We start from the raw sequence: 21,171 nt of genomic DNA on the forward strand, positions 1-21,171 counted from the left end.
CACCAGTTTTCCACAGGACCCTACTTAGGAAAGAGGATGGTTCATCCATGTTCCACACCTTTGTGTGTCCCTGAGCCTATTTAGTGTATGGAGCAAACGGAGAACAAACTTCCTCCTGCAGCTCCCCCAACACGTCCAGGGAAGAGTCTTCCTGCAGGGTACCTAAATCCTTCACAGAACTTGCCATTCTTCCTCTGAGGTTGTGTGGTGACATTCACTTATTCTACTGCTACAGATGAAGGCAGCAGCCTAAAGGCTCCAACCTTCATTTTAAAACAAAAGAATAACCTTATAACATTCTTAGGTGTGGTACACAAGGTAGCTATCTCTCCAACATTAAAACCTTACAACTAAGGTTGGAAAAAAATCAGCTTTTAAGTTCCTTTACAAACTGGGCTGCTGCTCAAGAAAGCTGTATCATGAGTGCATTTGCACACAAAGCTGTTCATGTGCCTGCAGCAGCAGCTGGAGAGCTCCAGGCCAAGGCAGCAGCACGGAGCAGACCTGCCCATCATGTTTCTGTGGCAGGATGGTGCACACACAAACCGGGATCAGGGAAGTAGAAAGCTGCTCTAGCTCCTACCTCTGCATCTTGACACAGGGCAGGTTTTCCTGAGCAGCCTCAAATAATGTCCCAGCCTGAAGCAGACCAAACCTGTGCATCTCAGGCAGCTCCAGCTCACACTGCTGTCAAGGTGACAGTGACAATCATAACAAACCCCTGCAGCAAAATCTCCCAAGGCTTTGCCTGCTGGAGCCCTCAGTTTTCTACTGATTGGGTTTTTATCCTTTTCTTCCTGAAAAGGGCTTCCTAATGGCTTGGCATAATTTGTTGTCCTACATATGTTTGAATAGAAGTGTAATTATGCCACAAAAAGGAATACATTTTATGCAACAAAATAGAAGGAACACAACACACTGCATTTGGTGGAAAGGACTAGTTTGAATGACATTCAGAATCTAGAGGGCATTAGAGAAGAGCCGAATAACAAAGTAGGCCCCAGCTGAGATTAAAAAAAATCAATGAAACATCTACCTGTTAGTGGCTCTTCTTACTCATTTCTGTTTAGCAGATCAAGCAAACAATATGGAAGTGTCTGTATTTTTACAAGTATGGGGAACATTAGGATCATCTGCATTTTACTCTTTCTAAACAAGACATGTCTTAAAATAATGCATTATTTATTCCAGTGTAGTCTTTCAAGTCCTCCAGGTAGGATCTAGAGGATGATTATCAGGTTGCAAAAACCCAACACAAGTCAGTTTGTCACCTGAAAGCCGAAGGAACCAAAGGGATTAAACAGCTTTTGGAAATGGGACTTAGGTTCTTATGAAATCTTTTTCCTTTATATCCCCATGGATGAACATTTGCAAAGACTTAAATACAGCACTGGAAGCTCTTCTCCATCTCCCACCCATGGAGACAGGGGCTTCTCCAGGTGGCTCAGCCAACTGACACAGAAAGGATGGCAAAGCCACTGCTGCAGTCACAGGCACCTTTCAAGTGGTCTCCCCTTCCACTGGTGCTGTCCTGTAATTAAAGCAGGACTGTACTAATTAGGAGGCTGTTGGACAGTGCAAGTCTCTGACACTTCCAAGCTGTTCCCAAGCAGCACCCCAATGGGGTCACTTGTGCCAGGGGGAGGGATACTGGCCATGAAAGGCTGTCGGGCCCAAGGCCAGTTTTGGTGCACACTCCCTCCCAGCCCACACCGGGCAGGAGCTGGGCTCCCCTTGTGCAGCATCCTGAGCTTAAATTAATGATGAACCAGCAATCAGCCTTGGACCAGGAGCCTGAAAGGATGTTTCTGGAGGTAGAAGACAACTGTGGAAGTTCCTTGACATTCTTGGTCCTCCTTCAAGCCCTTGAACTGAAGTCACTATTTCAATAATTACATGGAACAGCTGCAGCCCACTTACCAGAGCCCCCTGTACACACCTGGGAAACATCTCCATACAAAGTATAAAACTCCGTATCCAAAGTTTCAGAGATGACTGCATTAGCTTGCTTTATTCATACTTGTAACATACTTCAAACTTTGATGCGGAGTTCTGCTAACTAATATCTAGTCAAAGACAAAAACCCCTAAGTCAATCCATGAAGACTAAGCAGTTCCATAACCTTCAAAATAAGTTCTTGAATGTTTTATAGTATTTGATAGCAGCTTTTTATTGGTTACAAAACCTAAGCCCATATACAAAATTAGGAACACATTTAGATGCCTCTTTGAAAGAACGTTTTAGTCTATTTTAACTGATAGTTTAAAAAAATAATAAAAACAATGCAATTTTAAACACTGTTCTGAAAACGTAAAAGTGCAGCAATATACTTTGTTTCCTTTATTAACTATGAAATGGTGCAATCCCAATCAAAAGCTGATAAGGTCACAGCAGAAAGAACTGAGCAGGCACTTTCACCTGCCTTACCCAGTTCTCCGATGTTCACTTTTATTGTAATGCATTGAGTGCAAGAAAAGGGTCGAATCTTGACAGGAGAGGGAAACTGTTGTCTCATCATCAATTTGCATGTCATCTCTAGAACAACAGTGAGCGTAGGCTGAACCAGGTATGCATCAGTCTATATGGTGTATTGGAGACTAGACTGAATTAGAAGGGGGAAATATTTGTTCACAATAACATCTGCTGGAACTCTAATTTCACAAAAACTTTGTGACCTTACCTAACTTTGACTTTTTATTGTTTAGTTTTTTAGCGAACACCACACAGTTTCAAGATTTTAGACTATAGTGTGTGAATAGGATGCAGTTACCATATGAAGCTTCAACTCAACTTCTGGGAAAAGAAAAAAGGCACAATGAACTTCAACTCAATTTTATGTGCACAAGAGTTGAAAAATCTGAGCCACCTTAAAGAGAAATTGATTCTAAAATTTATAAAACCTATAAATAATCAGAGGCCAAACCACTATATTAAAACAGATTATCTAGCAAGTAAAAATCTTGCAGTTTAAACATACGCTTGTATCCAGCTGAGATACAAGACAACTCACTCTTTAAAGTGGCTCCACCTTGGCAGATATATATTTAATGAATGCACACCTGCTATGTGTTGTTCATCAGTGGAAAAACAGCTGATCCACAAAGCTCTGATGGCATCTGTCCTTATCTTCATCACAGTAAATACAACCCACATCCAATAACTAAATTAGTTTAGATTTTTCTATCCCTTCACATCAATGCATTGGGAAATTACACCCAGTAAACAACAGCAACAAAACCAGTTTGTGTGATAGCTTACAGAATTTCAAAATTACCGATCTTTGCCCCAGCAATACCAAAATCCCTTTGAGAGTGACTGGGTCAGGCGATTTTCCAAAAGCAATGACTTCACATACCCTATAGAAAGTTATTTAATGTGCGCTGCACATCAGGTTTACGCTGAGTAACGGCAGCTTCAATACAGCCTCACACATCAACCAGTTTGTATGTTTTTAATCACATGAATAAGATTTGAGACTAACTTGTGAATTATTCTTCCAATACTCCAAGAATGAAGCTTTTATGACGCTTCTAAGTAGTTGCTGGTTTGTTGCCAACCACATCATCATAAGCACTGGTTACTAAGTAAAAAATAGTTTAAGACTAAATTACAGTAAACATGAAAGCTCCACAGTTTAAACCCAATATAAATCAACCATATCCAATTATCAATTTCAAACAGAAGATATTGACTACTGAAAGTTGAAAGCAAGATTCTTTTTAACTAATACATTTTTGGACAGAATTTTTTTCTACAGTCTGGGACTCTTGCTTTCAGCTTAAACAGAAGTTCAAGTCCATAACAGGTTGTAGCTCAGGTAAAATACCATGCACAGCATTTGATTACTTCAAAACAGCAGGAACACACAGGCTGAAGTGAGTGGTCAAATAGGGCTCGCTGTTCTCAAAAATTAGGTATAATGGCAAAAGCTTTACCAGTCCAAATCTACAGTTCATTCTCCAACCCTGGTTTCTGAGGCAGTTAATGAACACACATCAATTACTGATAGCTGAAGTAGTTTTTTTTGTTTCTTTTAAACTTAAGTGTTTAATCAATTGCCAAGTGTTGTGTTTCTATAAGTTACTTTTATTTCAGTTTCACCAATGAAATTCATTTGGCTTGCATTTTTGAATCTATTCTTCCACATAAAGTTTATGAAAATATGTTTGTGGAGGACGATGATGGAGGCTCAGAGCAAATTGGGCCCCTGTAAAGTCTTCCAAAATGTATGCATCATACCAAAGTGTCTTGATCCACAGCGCACCATTTTCCAAAGAAGCTACTTTTCCGTGGAAAGCCAATGTGCCACCACTATGGAATATTCTTAACAAAACTGCAGATTGCGGTTGTCAGCATGTGGCACCAGGAAAAAGGCAAAAAAAGGTAGTTGGGACTGTTAAAAAGAATTCTGAAATAGTTTAAGAGATCATGCATATGCATTTACAGTCCATGTGATAGTGATGTTTGGCAACTGCAAAGTGACCAATACATGGCTTGCTTTAGAAGCATCAAAACGAAGAGGCATGTGTGTCTTGGAGCCTTTTGTTTCTTCACTTGGTAGCCATCTGGTGGTGCTTCGTACTGGTGTGGGACAACAGAAGCTGCACTTTTTCTGAACTTAGAAATTAAATTCTTTTGTTTGAAGGTTGGCCGTTGGGTCGAAGTTGTAAGTACCTCCTTGAGTGGCTTCAGGAATGAGACTGGGGTCTTCATCAATCTACAAAACACAACAGCAGAAACACATGAGAGGCTGATTTCCTGCATCACTGGGTACACAGAGAAGAAATTCACAAACATTCATGTTTTCTTTTTTTTTAAAGTATTATCGCAGTAAAATTAGATCTGTTTTTCCAATTAAATTCTCCAAATATGTTTAAAAAGAACAACACATCAACTCTGTTCTAATACCATTAGGGAAACAGAAAATTTTTATGGTAATTTAGGGTCAGTGCTGCTGTTTGGTCAAAGCAGTTGCTATTTTAGCTATGCAGTTTAATTTTCAGTGCCAATTTTTAGTACTTCTGGAGCTGGCTAATAACTAGTTGTGGATTCCAAAATTAGTTTTGTATGTTCTCCCATTTTCTTTCAACATGAAAATATATTTTTATCAGCAGCTGATAGAAATACTTCTATAAAGCTTAATAGACTTAGTATCTCCTATCAGAATTTGAAGGATTTAGAACTCATTTCAGAGCAGTCTCATAAGCACAAAATCTGAAGTTGGTTTTACATCAACAGTATTCATTGCTCTATTGATACAGAGTGAAAGGCATCAGCAGCCAACTTCACCCAGCTTCCTCTGAGCTGTTAGAATTTGGTATTTACAGCCTCAAGGAATAGCAAATAACATGGTCAGTAGCAACAAAATGCACAACTTCAAACCCTACCCATCCTCCTGCAAATCACCAGCTGCACTGCTCTCTGAGCCTCATTTGAGATCATGTGTCATTCTGAAGCAGGAAAGAGCCTTTGCATGCGGGGGTCTGAAGAGCTATCTGAGAGACCTGGCCTTGCAGTAGTGCACACATCAGAACTGACTCATCCAAAATCTTTCTCTTGACTTTGGGTGACACTGTTTAAAGCAGGGGGAAGAGATTGAGGCCTTTTGTGACCACAACAATCTGCACGCCATGCCCACATGAAGACTGAGTCTGGTTTCAGAACGTTTCACAAAACATTTTTGTCTTGATAAATTAGCACTTCTGCCTTCTGCAGGGATACTACAAAGTAACCCCACCTAAGCTCACCTGCCTTTAACACACAAAACTGAAGTCAGGAAGCTGTTAGTGCTGGTCCTACAGTACAGGCAGTGCACTTTACAGGGCTCAGCAAAGGAACAGATGGGATTAGCAATGAAGGGACATCAAGGAGCCAGCAACGTCTCATGAGAATACAGAAGCTCCTGAAGTGATAGAAGGTAAGATCACTCCTGGAGAGTCCATCATAACACTGCCAATCAGGCTACCATAACCAATCTCTTGTCTCCCTGGAGCAATTATGGAATTCCTACATCTGAGTGTCAGAAGCTCCAGAAAACATAGTAACAACATAAGAATCTGAAGGAAAGTCCTGCTCTTGAGTAAAGCAGGCATATTCAGCCCATCAGGCATAGATTAAATTGTATTAATGTAAAAAGTAAATGCAAAAAAGGGAGTACTAACCTCAACAGAGATATTTTCCACCCACATCAACCAGACTGCACTTTTCAGTTAGACACAGAAGTTTTAGAGTCTCTGCGGAGACTCTAGGACACTACTCACAGAATCACTACAAGCATAGGGAACTTCTCACAAATCTTAACCTCTGGTGACTAACTTCCCAATCATATAATGGGCCCATGAATTGAAAATTATTGACTCCTGAAGTTTGAACTCTCTAAATGCCAGCTCTATGTAAGAGAAGTACTGAAAACATAGTTCTACTAGGCTGTAGAACTACAGACACCCTGCAAAGCCTAGAAAAGGTAATTAGTCTTTGAACTGCATGTTGAAGCGCTCCTCGGGAATTCATAAGCAGCCAGTAGCAGGAGGAGCTAGAACCAGAGGGTCAAAACACCTATCCTAGGTGCCACAAAATACTAGATCAAACAGCTGCAGAAAGCTGTTAATAGTTTTGATGACTCTTTTCACTGCAGAATCCAGACTGAGCAAATACAGTTGAAATACAAACATTTTTCTGAAAGTAAGGATCTGCTGCCCCTTTCAAAGACTGATGTAGGAGAAAATAAAAAAGGAGAGAAAATAAAAAGGAGAGCCAGAGAACTCTTTAGATTCCAATCACAAGTAATTACACGTCAACCTGACAAAACTAAGTGAGCATTGATCAATTTGTTAGGCAAAACTAGAGTAGTCCTCTAGATTTTGCTGAAGGAAAGTCCTGGTATTGAGAAACTCTTCAAAGACTTTAAATTGAGGGAAACTACTGAGCAAGGACCAGGAAAAATGACTTGGGAGATAACGTATGTTCATGACCACTGGAGCTGAGGAACAGTGACAATGTACTTACTGAGCTAAGAGCACAATACATATACTTTTCCATCTTTAGCATACTTACATCATCACCAGAGAAATATTGATCTATAATTTCAAATGCTAGTTTATAAATGTCTTCATTCTCATGCTGTTGCAAGGCTTCAATTTTCTCTAATCCTGAAGAAAAGAAAATGGAGACAAGTTTTGCAAGATTAAACCAGAGTTACTGACTACTTTAGAAAAATAAGAAAAATAATTAAACATTACTACTGAAACACACTAGAAAAGATGTAGCTCAGTTTGAAAATACGATCTACACAGCAGCTATCTTTGTCTCTAAGAGGATAGAGAAGTAGTTTGTGAACTTTATATGCCAGGGAATATTCCATTTTATAAGCAATGGATAATGGAGTCTTCTCTTTATTTAGATAAAACTCTTTAGTTTTTAAAACTTCTGTCTACTACATAACTTTTGGGTTAGTCGCCGTGGTTTCTATGTATCCCCAAAAAGAAGTGGCTACGTTTGTGTGTTGGCTGTAAGTTTAAAACAGCAAGGTGACAAAGCAGCTAAAAGACTACTCCCATTTTCAAACTGGATATGGAATAACACAAGGGAAAAGCTTCCAGTACATTACGTTCTTCAGTATCTCTTTATTATAATACACTAATTAGCATACATTACAACTTGGATTGTGATATTGAAAAGACTTCTCATCCTGCTTTGCTCTGTAATGAAATTGTGATCCTAAAACTGCTTCCAGGGCAATGAACTGGAGCAAGAATTGTGTGTTTTACCACAGGACAAAGTATGTGCAATTATCAAATGAAAAGAATTACAATTCTCATTGAAACCTAAAAAACCTATGCTACAGAAAGCTCCTTCAACAATTGCCTCTACACAGCCATCTCCAAACTGAAATAAAGAGAAAAAAAAAGGTAATGTCTCTCATTAAAAAGTCTCCCTTGTTTACTCAAATAGCCTATGTTAAATAACACTACAGTAAACATCAACAGCAGCAAGGGGAGGACAGAATAACATCCAGCCAATTAAATTTTTTAAAAGCCTAGTAAGTTCTTACCTCCACACTCTTCTATAATTTCAGCTATAGTGCTAGCCTCATCACCAGCCATTATCAGGATGTTTTTCAGGCCATCCAGCACCACCTGCACCACTTGAGAATCCTTTACTGAGAGTAGATTGCAGAATGGTGGGATTACATTTTGTTGTACAAGGTATTCAACCTAAATAATTAAAAACAAACAACAACAACAACAAAAATTTCAGCATTGTGCTTCTTACATAAATGGCTGCATATGCAACATTTTAGTGACAGCTTGAAATCCTGCTACACATACCTGATCTTTTCTCCCACTTATTGTCAAATTGCTAATTGCCCAAGCAGCTTCCTTTTGTGTCCCGAAGTCCCCCTGAAAAATAAAATTAATAGCTCATTAAAATCAGCATGGAAACATCTGTCAAACTTATTAAAAATCACAAACTCCTCATGTCAGATTTATAAAAAGACGATGACAACTTGCATAGCTGATAGCTTGACTGACCTTAGCCAGCTGGTGTATGATCATGGGGATTAGCCCAGCATCTATTACAGCCTGAACTTGTTGCTGGTTTCCTGCTGTGATATTGGAAAGGAACCAAACTGCTTCCTACAACGGGATAAAGCAAAAAAGTAGAACACTTTTAAAAACTAGTCAGCAGATGAAAAAAAGAACTTAACCAAACCTGACCACCTCAAAACCTAAAATCATACAATGAGCAATCACTAAACAGGCCTCCTCCTCCTCAGTAGTGCTTCTAGCACACAAACTTTTATTGTACTGTCAAAGATAAAAGGAATCAATGTAAAATTAATATGATTGATTCACAGGGCCAGATTCTCTCTCACACAAGAAGTGTCTCCATACATCCGGAAATGTGTGCCTTATATCCACTTTGCACTGCTGGACTCACAGACAGGCTTTAAACTTTCAATCAGTTTTATGAGGAAAACAGGAAAACTGGTAAAGCATCATAAAAAAAAGGACTTGCCCTGTAATCCTGCTACTGACAGCTCAGTAGTACCTTTCTGCTATGATAAAAGGAAGACTCCACCTCCCATTTTCTTCATGTAACATGAAGTGGTGTCCACAAATCCCGTTCAAGTATCACACATGACACTGTCCTGTGACTTTGCTCAGCAGTTACTCCTTCAGGAGGTTCATCCACATGGCTACCACCTATCTGATGGCAGTTATAAATTCCCAGTTACAAAGGGGGATACTTGTCACGACAATCCAGAACATCTTAAAAAGGTTCCTATCTTGAGTAAAAGATGTGGCAAGAAGGCAATTATGAAGCACTGCAGGAAAAAAACCCATGGGTTTCCACTTTTTTAGGGACGTGTATTTTATTTCTATTTGCCTCTCACAATATAGACTTGAAACAAAACTGAAAGCATTTCTGGTCTTTTTTTTTTTTGGTACAAAAATAATTCCCTGCCCTTCAAAAGAGCTCTTCATCACTCTTTTGTGAAAGTTAAGAGGTAAGGCAAAAATAAATCACATCAGTTTGACTGTCAAAGATAACTTCTTCAGAGATCTTCACAGCTGACAGGGCCTGAAGAAACAGAGATTCCTCACAAATAGATTTTTCCTCAATGATACACTATATGGGGGAATTACATAATCGAAACAAAAAAGCCTTCTGCTCAACCAGACCATCTCTGCAATGGAAGATAGCACAATGACTAAAAAACCCCAAATAAGACGAAATACAGCTCTGGAAAAAGAGGCACTGCTCACTTTGATCAAACTCTCCCTATTCCATCTCAGCCTTGCAGCAGTGAAGTTATTTCTGCCAAAAGGAAGGAGATGAAATGCAGACAATTTTCAGGGAAGAACAGTGATACACCCTCCTTCCTTGAAGATGAAGATGAACAAGTGAACCAACTTCACTATGAAAAGGTGAAGTGGGAAAACTGCATTGGTCTTATGCAACTCACAGGACTCAACTAAAATTATGACAAACTGTAACTGAAGTTAGCCAGTTATTCACTTTGCAAATGAAAAGAAAAAGTATCTCACTCCAAAGCAAAACCCTTCAGTCCTCCCAGAAAGCACGAGGCATCAACACCAATGCATGGATACTCACTATGGCTGCTTGGTTTCAGTCCTAATTAAGCACCAGCCTCAAAGGCTGCATCTTTATACAAAATTGCTCACATGCCGGAAATAACAGCTGTAGGAAATTCTTCTGTAATATTCCACAGGCTACTGTTTTATGTCTTAAAAAAATACTAAGTTAGGAAGAAACAAATCATACCTTGTTTATCTTCTCTTTTGGATGCGTCAGGAGATGTGGGAAATAAGACAAAACATCACAATTGAGAACAACTTGTGTCTGCTCATCAGTACCAGTTACTATGTTGCCTACTGCTCTCAGTGCTGCTGTCTGAATATCCAAAGTGGGAAGGAAAAAAAATTGCATGTTAAAGACATTGCTGTTACTTACGCTATAACAAAGAGCATTTTAAGATATCTCTTTATAAAAACACTTTGCAAAATACAATTTAGCACTTCATCCTCTGAGCTACATCAGAAAAATGGATACTGGTTCATCAAAAGACACAGTACATTACAAAATAAATACACTGCAGCTCAACTCAAAAAGTGCAAACACTAGAAAATTAAAAGAATATTAAAACCTTAGAAGATTAGTCATCATGTACCTGATCTGTGCTACAATTCCAACAACAGCTTCTAGGCTCTATGTCTGCTGAGGTTGCTCACTGCTCCATTTAGCTCCCCACTATGGCATTCAAAACCTCACAACTACTTATTGAGTCTCAGGTGATTTCAGAAATTGACTTTACATCTTTATGTATTGGTCAGTAAATGCTTTACAAGTGACAGAATACTGGAGAGACTTCTTCCATCAAGTGAACTAGTCTGACAAATTTTAAGACAGCCAAATCTCATCCAAAGTACAAACTAAACAAATGTGTCAAATGCACAGATATATAGAAGATCTCTATATTACAGCAGATGGGTCATAAAAAACCCAGTACACATTAACTAGCTTTTAGTTTCACATTGTCTTTAAAATTAATCAAGCAAGCTCAGTTAACCTTTCACAGATAATTACAAATATACTTTACTAGAAGGACTCAGCATTCACAAATATTTCCATACTCTAAAGGTTCCAAAATACTGATTTCCATGAACTATTCAGATAGAACATGCACAACCATGTATGCAGCACCAGAAAAAGTGGATATTACTTGAATTCTGGAAAACATAAAATCTATTGTCATTAAATATTTTAGGACTACAAAAGGAAGGCACCCCTGGTAATCACATAACAGAAGTTAATGTTTAACCTGTCACTACTTAAAACTGGGTTAGTACTATTTTGCTTGAGTTTTATTTCTCTTTAACATTTTTTTCCCCAGTGTAGGTAATATTTTTTGTTCATTTTACCTACGCAAAATGTAGCTATAAATGTTCGTCTCACTAACTCCACTAATAAATACTGTAAGGCACATTATTTTTAGCAAACAGCATACAAAGGACTATTCAAATACAACTGAATCAGACTTACTTGAACTTTAACCTCCTGATGACTCAGAAGGGGAACTAGAAAAGGTACAACTCCCGAATCAATCACCATTTGTATCTGTTCATTTCCACCATCTGTTAAGTAGGACAAAGCCCAAACGGTGTCCACGAGAATCTACAAATTGGAGAGAATAGGGTTTACACATTGAACAGAAAAAATCTGTATAACGAAGGCTTAATTTAGTGAACAACATTCTACTGTCTGGGGTGGAGAGGGGAAAACATGCAATTTAGTTATAGGAAAAACTTAAACATGATTGTGATAAGACCTAATCAGTAATATGTTAGATTATTATGTACAACTATGAAAACCAGGGCCATTTGTTCCATCAGAGTAATTTCTGTATGTCCACATTTTGGTGCATAAAGTGACAGCATACATCATCTCACAAAGGTAAACTGTTGGGCTTGATTTGCATTTCCAAGATAGACAACCAGCTCAGGTAAGTAGTTGTGCTAGTAACTTTCTGAAGAAAATACCAATACAGCTTCCTTAGCATAGCTGTAATTTGTCAGCTGTGCTATCTTATGATTACAGAATACATAAATTCCCTTAAGTCTCTAATCCATTGGACATCTTAGCATTTCTGATCCATAGTGCAGTTCTGAAGTGAAACTGCAAACAAGTCTGGATGCATGCCTTTTCCTGCCTTCATATTAAGAATAAAAAGCAGCAAAGGAAAGTAGTTCTCATACCAACTAAAGGACTGGCAACTATTGTAATGTGGCAACTGTTGAAGTGTTCAAGCAAAGCAAAACCCACAGAGAAATGCCTATCATGCAGGGCCATCTGAGGATCTTAAAAGAAAAAAAAGTCACTGATGATTTGATAAGGATGATTAGAAGCCCTCAAAAATAGACAGGTACAAAAGTTAGTCACTGAAAGGTAGTACCTGAAGCAGAAATAATGCGAGCAGAGAGGGATATCACATCACATAGAGATGATGTTAGGAACTGCAGGAAAAGAAATCTGGATCCTACTAAGGACATAATCTGTTGAGGTAGCTAGATCTAGCCTACTTTTAAAACAGATAGCCATTTACAATTTCCAGCTATGAGAACAGCTGAATACTGCAGTACTAGAGCACAGGAAGGACTTCACAGTCCTGACCCAGCTGCAGCCACCCAGCTCCGGATGCCAGCCAGCACAGCCCAAAGGCTTTCCTGCCACAGCCTGCTGCTGCCCTCACCTCCTGTGCTGCAGTGGAGCCACTCTGGCAGCAGAAGCAGTGAGAGATGGTGCCTCACCAGTTTGCTGCCCCACAGCCCTGCTGGTGACGAGAGCAGCAGCCGCCAGAAGCACTCACAGGACTGTGGGCTGACCTACCTGCATCACTGACTCATCTCCAAAGATAGGTTTGCTGCTCCAGTACGGAGAGGCTGGGACCAGACTGGTACCTCCAAACTAGCACCTGACTCTCAGGATCAAAATGACGGACACCCTAATTGAGATCAGTCAAAACCTGGCATCACAGTCTCATACCTACATCAATAAGCTCTCATACAATCATTGCTTGCAAAAAGCTTTAAAATTTGGCAGAAAAAAAAAGAGCCTACAGGTTAGAAGTGTATTCGGTTTTGCAATGAATTCTGTTCAGCTTTGTCCAAATTACTCATTGAAAAGTCACCATGTGCTGTCTCCCACTCACATTACACTGGGAAAACCCTGGCAAAATCCCAGCTTAAACTGTACAAATATTTTGTGGAGGCAAGCCCACTTCACCATTAAAAAAGCAGCAGAAACACTGCTACTACAGTGCTGAACTAACAAACGACAGTCCCACTGATCTCATGCTTTATTTTATCCCCAAACCCAACACAAGGGTTCAATTCCCTCTTCCCTAAACTAAAAGATCACTACAGGGATTACAAAATCCTGATAGGAGGAGGAGAAAAACAGCTCAACATCTGTCAGTTACACAGATGTCTGTTCTGAAGTCCCAATATATAAGGCTTCATGAGATAAATCCACTCCCTAGGACGTTACTTGGAAAAACACAGGCAAACTCATGATTCAGGAATGTGGGAAGTACTGAAGGTTTAGTATTAAAAACATGAAGGTTGTCAAAGGTGCCACAAAACAATAGTTTATTGCTGTTCGTTTAAATATATTTTAATACGTGATTTCCTTATTTAAACGCTGCAAAGTCAGGCACCCAACAAGTACAGAAGTCAGGTTTACCCTTATGATCACAATATTTTACTGGACTGATACACAGAATTACATCTAATTTTTTACACATATTACATATCATCTAGGCAAAATTATAACCTGGGGCAGAATTAAAGTGCAGCTGATGGTAAAGCTGACACTTTAATTTTCTAGTGCTCAATTAAAGATAGGATTTTTAAAGCTATTTCAAACGTGCAGGATAAAAAATACCATCTTCTACAAAAGGTATTTCAGAAATGGTATTTGCACTTTCTTTTTCATGCTCTGAATGGCTACAATCACATTAGTCTTCATATTTAATTATGCATTTATGATTTAATGATACATAAATTAACATACAAACACAAGTTTACTACTTTAACAAAATCCTGCAGCATTATCTTTCTAGAGAAAGCAAAGAATCTAAATATCTAAAACTTTAGAAATTACTTACGTTTATATCTGTATGGTAAATGAGAACACACAATGCTGGCAAAATCTGAAAAGAAGTTTATCAGTCATTACAGTAGAACAAAATTGGTGGTAAAATTATGAATCCAAGTATTACAATCACAAAGCTTAGTTTGAGTCTGCTTTAGTATATTGTAATCACATACTTTCCAGCAGCTGGTCATTCCCTCAAAGTATGTATAAAAATATCTGTATTTTCTCTCTGTATTTCAAATATCTGAATATCTGTATTTCAAATTTCTGAAAATATGAGACAGTACTAGATTCCAGACACAGAATGTAGACTGCATTTTGAGGGAAAACAAGCAAATAACAGAGATAAGATACCCTGCTGATATTTTAAAAGTTTAATTATCACACACAAAAATTTTTAGCCAAATATCAATATATAAACCTGTTGGATTAAAGTTTAATTTTTTATAATCACAAATGGAGAAAATATAAAACTGGGCTGTGATAAAACTGCTTTGAACAGAGTGCTTTAGTTAGTAAAGCATTACATGCAAAAGTTTTCTTGTTTCTCTGCTTCATTTTTAAAATGTCATTGAAGTTTAGCTGTTAATAGTAACGTACTTCACATGCCTTCAAAAACTGTATCCACACTTTTGAATTTATCTTAAAATCAAGAACTTTACTTACAATTACAGTTCTAGTCAAATAGCTCAATTTTACTAACTGTGCCAACATTATGAACCAAGCATTTGCTCTGTTCAGGAGTTTAAAAGGATTTTCAGGATTTCTGCTCAGGCTGGGACTTGGCATTGGCTGCATGTGCCCACCGAGTTGAAACACAAACCATACTACATGTCACTGTTTACTTACGCTTCCTCTTGCTGAAAATAATTACATCTGAATTCTTCTATGTACAGAATCACATTGTGGCCTTTTTATTTTTAGTGAAAACATGTAATGCTGACTATTTTAATACTTTCTAGTATGTTAATTTTTTTGTTGTATAGCTCATCACTTTAGTCTTACTCCCTTTCAGATGTTACAAATAGCTTTATTACAGCTGTAGCAAGTAAATTGGTCAAATTATTTCATCTAACATATGATAGTGGCACAACACGTGCAGTGACAAAAAACATGCAAAAATTCATAGTATGACAATGTAAAACATTTGGCCTGCAGCCCAGAGTATAAAACATTATCTGTCTCATAATTCTTTATTTACCTCCTGAACTGTCTCCATAGGCGGTGGGGGGTCCTTATTCCTGCAGAGATTTACAATGACCCATGTGACGTTCCGAAGGAAGGTGATGGGAATGGAGGGATTGATGAAGGACAGAAGAGGTTTGACAACTCCCAGTGATATGACATAATCTCTACACTGAGGACCATCACCTACAGAAATGAAAATTGTTGCAAAAGAAATTACATTAAAAATGGAGAATCTTGAAATGTATGCAATGACATGTTGGGATACTGAAATTCTATGTTTCCTCACCAATAATCTACTACTAAAAGGTCATATTTAATTAAATATACATACGTAAAGTTATGTATGTATATTTTAGGAAGCACAAAATTTATCCTGTTATATTTTGCATAGCAAGTGATACTATTATTTAGAAAAAAAACAGGAGGTACATATGTAATTCTGGCCATATTATATACTTTCAAAAAAATTGCATCAAGACATAGAATTCAGAGGAAACATAGTCTCTTATGATAATGCCAGTGTTCAAAAAGTCAAGTTCTAAAATGAAACATTCCCTGAATTCAAATCATCAAAACAACAAGTTACCTATAATATTTCCGAGAGCCCAGACAGCTTGCTCACAAACATTCTGGTGTGGTGAATGAAGTAGTCTCAAGAAGAGGGGTACTGCATCTGCAGAATGCAAATATTAGATTTGTTTAACGCTGAATCTTGGTATACAAGCAACATGTTCACTAATTTACACAAAACACATTCTCCACCATGCCTTATAAATGTTTCTATTATGAAGGGTGCACAAAACCTGAGTTGAACATTTCTATATCTATCTGGAGAAGGGAAAAATAGGCTTAAGAACAGAATTATTAATCCACAGTGCTCCCCACATTCAAACATTTCCCCATATTTCTCAAAGCAATAGGCAGACCCTCAAGTATGCAGGTGTGAGGTTTCACGTCCCAGTAATTCAGATTTTCCAGTTATCCAGGATCACAACACATACCAAGCAGAATGACATGCCCACTTGTGCAAACGTGCTTCATATCCTGACTTTAAGAAAACAGCTTCCTCCCAAGAGGTGGCTATAGTTAGTTTCCATATGCAGTTGTCGTGAATGGCGGAAGAATTGCAGCACACAATATGCGTGAACAGCAAATCTCAAAGTTTACTGATAGCTCACGCATATTTATACTGGTGTTAATGAAGCTTATACATATTGCAAAGCTAAGCTCATTATTGGTTAAAACACACATGAATCAACCACACCTACTTCTATGCTCTAATGATTATTTTGTTTCTATGTTTACATTCTTGTGGCTATTCTACCTAGGCTATCTTCATTTTTCTGGCAAAAGATTTTCTCCCCCATCTTCATGTTGCAGCAAAGGTCACCATGACCCTTGTCAGTGATTGGACACTGACTACTTAATCCCCAGCTTGTTTCCCCTAACCTTATCCAACGGTATCACATCAAAGTGGCCTTTCTCAGCTAGCCAATTATCCACAAAGCTCCCCCACGCAGTGAAGATTTACATCCATCTGCCAGGCCCAAGACACGTTTTAATTTTCTCTTATATAATGCCAGCAACATACTAAATTAAGGAAGTGGTAGTGATTTTAGATATCATTCTCTGTGGAATTAAATACATTGCATAGAGCTAAGTAACCATCCCACTACTATCCCCATGCACTGTTTTCCTTCAGACAAGCCATACTGTTTGAAAGACAGTAACTCTTAGTAACTCTTGCAGCAATTTTTTAAGTCTATTTATGATCATACTCATCCTATAGTCTGAATAAACTAGATCAATTTATATACCGTTAAAGAGTATTTTTCTTGCAGAAATAGCTTCACAAATTTAAAAAAAAAAAAAGTTTGTGAGCAACCATTAATCAATATTGTGTTGATAATGTAAAGTGATAATAAGCAAAAAAACTGATGTATTTTCCTGAAAAACACAGAGCCATGAAGAAGAAAGACAACCTAAAATTCCCTGCCCACCCCAGAGGAGTGATTCAGCCATTGCCTATAACTGACAAGCAGGAACAGCAACACACTGATGCTTAAGAACACTCACTCTTGTAATAAAATCACCCCACTTCTATTAGCTCAAGTGGAATATTTTAGCTTCCTTCTCAGCAATTACTGAGATTACAATTCAGCCATACATGCATTCAACATCTTTTGGAGAAGAGGGTCAACCATGTAGTTTATATTACACTGCAATCCTGGTATGCTTTCAAAACCAGGAATGAAGTTATTTCATAATAGCACTCAGGCAGGAGGACAACCTGAGACAGCATGAGATGAAGTTTTCTGACCTACCACTCTCAAAAAATTAATTATTCCTGCTCCAAACTGGCTTCTGCCAGGAGCTATTCTGTGCAAACAGTACTTCTCTTTTGCTGGGCCTTCCAAGTACCACCTGTCCCTCCTGACTGCAGGAGGATGCCTTCTTTTGTATTAAGGCTGCATCAGCCTCTTCTGTAGCTGCAAGGGCCTATTGCTTTGTTTCCTCAAACCCTTCCTTTATCTAAAGGGAGAAGAGCTGGGAGACTGTTTTCCCTCGGTCATCTCCCAGTCAAAGCAGCAAGACTTTCAGACTAAACTTCATCCATTATCTCTTCATGAGTAAAATGCTTTTTATTCTCTGAAGTCATTTAGCACATTTTCTTTTCAAGCATTAACTAAACAGATTTTGGGAGAAACATGTCCCAACTTGAACTTCTAGTAATTGTTCAGGTAACAATAATGCTTTTAGTTATGCTGTACACACTTTTATTCTACTTTTAATTTTTACTTCAAGATTTTTTCCTGCAAAGTTAATACTATAAACATCCTTTCTATTAGCTTCATTCAAACAGGACAACATTGTGGGACATGAAAAAGAAAGAAAACAATGACTAACCAATGAACAAGTTGAGAAGGAAGGAAAAACTTGGGAGTAGATTTTCAAAGGTACTTAGACACCACAAAAGCAATCTAAAAACAGAGGTGCCCAAATAGCATCAGAAACTTTTGAAGCAAATTCAAGATGTTGATTTTTTTTTGTTTTAATGCCTTTGGATTTTTATCCAAAGCTCATTTTGGTAAGATAATTTTATCCAAATCTTATTTTGGATAATAATAATAATAATAATAATAATAATAATAATAATAATAATAATAATAATAATAATAATAATAATAATAATAATAATAATAATAATAATAATAATAATAATAATAATAATGCTCCAGTATCATAAATATACAGAATCTAATAATTATTTAGTTATTTTCTTAGCAATGAAAACATATAAACCAGCATTTTAATTTGAAAGGCAGGTTCATACAGTAAAAAAAAAAATTCAAACAACTACGTCACCACTTTCCCATATAAAAATGAGAATATGAGTAAGTAAAGATAGCTTATTATGTATTTGCTTATCTATAATCTAGTGTTTTATGACAACATATTATATTAGCACAAAGGTGATTGTTTTAAGATAAGTATGCTGATCCATAAAAGCTATAGATAGAATAATGAAAAAAGTATTTGATTAATTTATCTTCATTTGACTTTAGAGTTTTTTCCTTTCTCACTGTCTGGTTAAACAAGAAATGAAAGCAGTTCAACAAACTTGTGTGTACAGGAGATACTAATCATACAAACAAGGAAAGGATGGTAATTTTCTTAACAATGTATTTAAATGGGCAACCTTACATAACTGTATATATTTAACAACTTTAATAAGATTTATGAACACACCTTTGAGGCAGAAAGAATTAACTCCTAACTTAAATGTTAGCCACAGAGCAATTAATGGTACATGATTGCAGAAATCAAACTAAGAACAAGAAAGGACTTAGATTTTTGTCATAGTGATTGTGTCCTCTGTCATTCTCTGTCTTCTTTATGGGAAATCCTGTCTGGCATCCTTAACATTGATTGTTAGTGACAAGCAGATTTATGTTTAAGAGCAAATGTAGAAATCTTTCAGAAATCTTCAGGACAAGCATGTATTTATTACTTTAATGGTATTGATAAGAAATGGCATTTGTTATCCAAATACTTTCTTTTTCCCACAATATCCACCCCCACTGCCTCCTCCCCAAAAAAACTAAAGTTGTAATACTTACTCGACTGTACAACAGCTTGAGTCTGTGCAGAAGTGCCTGATGCTATGTTAGTCAATGCCCATGCAGCTTCAAATTGTAATGAAGGACTGTAATGAAAGTGTTTTATACTAGTTATAAGTTGATACATCATCTGAAGACTATTTTATGGGTCATTTCAATATTGCTAGCTGCATCCATAAGAAATACTCTACATTTAGGCAGTACCACTGGGCTAACATTTAAAAAACTCCAACATCTAAGCCTGCACTTTTCAGGGAAAAAGCTGTAAGAAAAAAAGAGGTCTTGCATTCCGTGACCTTTTGTAAACCATTCATCACTCTGAATTAATATTTGTAACAAAAAAACTCCAACCAAACAACCAATTAAACTTGATTCTTCCGCCACTACTTCCAGATCAAGTGCAAGCTGGTATACTTGGATACAGACATTTTTTTGCACCATCACTGACAGGCAAAATATCTACAATCAGTATGAAAAGACAGCATCACACCTGTCTTATTAAATACAGATAAAATTAGTTACAAATGTCATGAAAGCTGAGACAACATCTCTTCCAAGATGTCTGTCAACTGCTGTCTGTGCCAACCACAGTTTAGTAAAACAGTTTGCATGAAAACTGCTGTTTAAGTTAAGAGTTCTACAAGCTACAAAAGAGTTTACAGCCCACGGTCATTAGCACAACTGTAAGTGTCTGGATTTAGGAAGAACAGAGAATATTTACTGTCAGGTGACTGTTTCATTTCCATGGCTTTTTGTGTCTTTATCAGTCATGTTTTATATATAGTTTTAAATACTGGCTTCTTTTAAATTTTTTTTTGTGTATTAATTTCCAAAGCAATTTGAGGTTTTATTTGGGATGGGAAGAATTAAAAAGGAGGTAAAAACAAATCACACCTCTCAGCAGCTACCTATAAACCTTTAAATTTTAGGATCAAGTGTATTAAAACTCTAGTTTTAGGTTAGTCCCTTTTTTCTTTCTCTCATTATAAGCTTTTAAGTATAACATGAGTAACAGCTTTAATGATTTGTTATGCAAAGTCTTTTCAGAGTATAACTCTGCTAAATATTATATAGCAATCACGATTAAAAGACTGCTTAAAAAAAAATTGAGTTCAATTTTGAAAGACTTATTAAATATGTACAAGGGTAAATCATACAAAAACTAGCAGAAGATTCAAATTAAAAAATTTTCAAAGCACTGAACCATTTACTTCTAGAGCAGACAAGCCTTCATGACCCATTTTAAAATTCTTTCCTGATTTGAATGTTATTGTCAGCTGCCTTCTAAGCAACTGTTTTGTTAAACAAGCTCGGAAAAAACCCTACTCGCAGTTCGTAGTTTTGCAGCCATCAAAATATACCAAAAATACCACAACATATTTTTGAAATTCCTAGCTCTCATAGCTGCAGAAATAACATTGAAAATGGAAATACTATAAATACATTCATGTCTGCCTGAGATCAAAGACAGGCTAAAATATTTACCTCAATTGTGTTAATCCCTATCTATCCGAATCAGGGGCTCAAGATTTGTTGAATATGGCATGTTTTGTTTCTTACATGTCATTAAATGCCTGCAGCTATATGCTCAGTGTTTTCTATGTTCTTTACTGAAGCTCTTTGTTTTCCAATAAAGGCTCAGAGATCATGCTCACCATGTTCTACCATCACATAAGAGAGC

At 37.2% G+C, this 21,171-nt stretch overlaps 1 protein-coding gene across 1 annotated transcript in view; it reads right to left on the bottom strand.

Annotated features, from left to right (window-relative positions):
• Window positions 1-1,983: 1,983 nt before the first annotated feature.
• KPNA3 (karyopherin subunit alpha 3) overlaps window positions 1,984-21,171 on the bottom strand; it is a 48,483-nt gene continuing 29,295 nt past the window's right edge. The window contains exons 7-17 of the mRNA XM_036382074.2: window positions 19,491-19,576; window positions 15,956-16,042; window positions 15,383-15,552; window positions 14,192-14,236; window positions 11,569-11,700; window positions 10,291-10,419; window positions 8,532-8,636; window positions 8,328-8,399; window positions 8,051-8,213; window positions 7,054-7,148; window positions 1,984-4,717 (exon numbers count right to left, since the gene is read on the bottom strand). Of these exons, the coding sequence (XP_036237967.1) occupies window positions 4,619-4,717; window positions 7,054-7,148; window positions 8,051-8,213; window positions 8,328-8,399; window positions 8,532-8,636; window positions 10,291-10,419; window positions 11,569-11,700; window positions 14,192-14,236; window positions 15,383-15,552; window positions 15,956-16,042; window positions 19,491-19,576 (1,183 nt within the window). The 3' untranslated portion in view covers window positions 1,984-4,618. The remainder of the gene's footprint in view (window positions 4,718-7,053; window positions 7,149-8,050; window positions 8,214-8,327; window positions 8,400-8,531; window positions 8,637-10,290; window positions 10,420-11,568; window positions 11,701-14,191; window positions 14,237-15,382; window positions 15,553-15,955; window positions 16,043-19,490; window positions 19,577-21,171) is intronic.

Source organism: Molothrus ater, chromosome 2 (assembly GCF_012460135.2).
Source record: "Molothrus ater isolate BHLD 08-10-18 breed brown headed cowbird chromosome 2, BPBGC_Mater_1.1, whole genome shotgun sequence".
NCBI lineage: Eukaryota > Metazoa > Chordata > Aves > Passeriformes > Icteridae > Molothrus > Molothrus ater.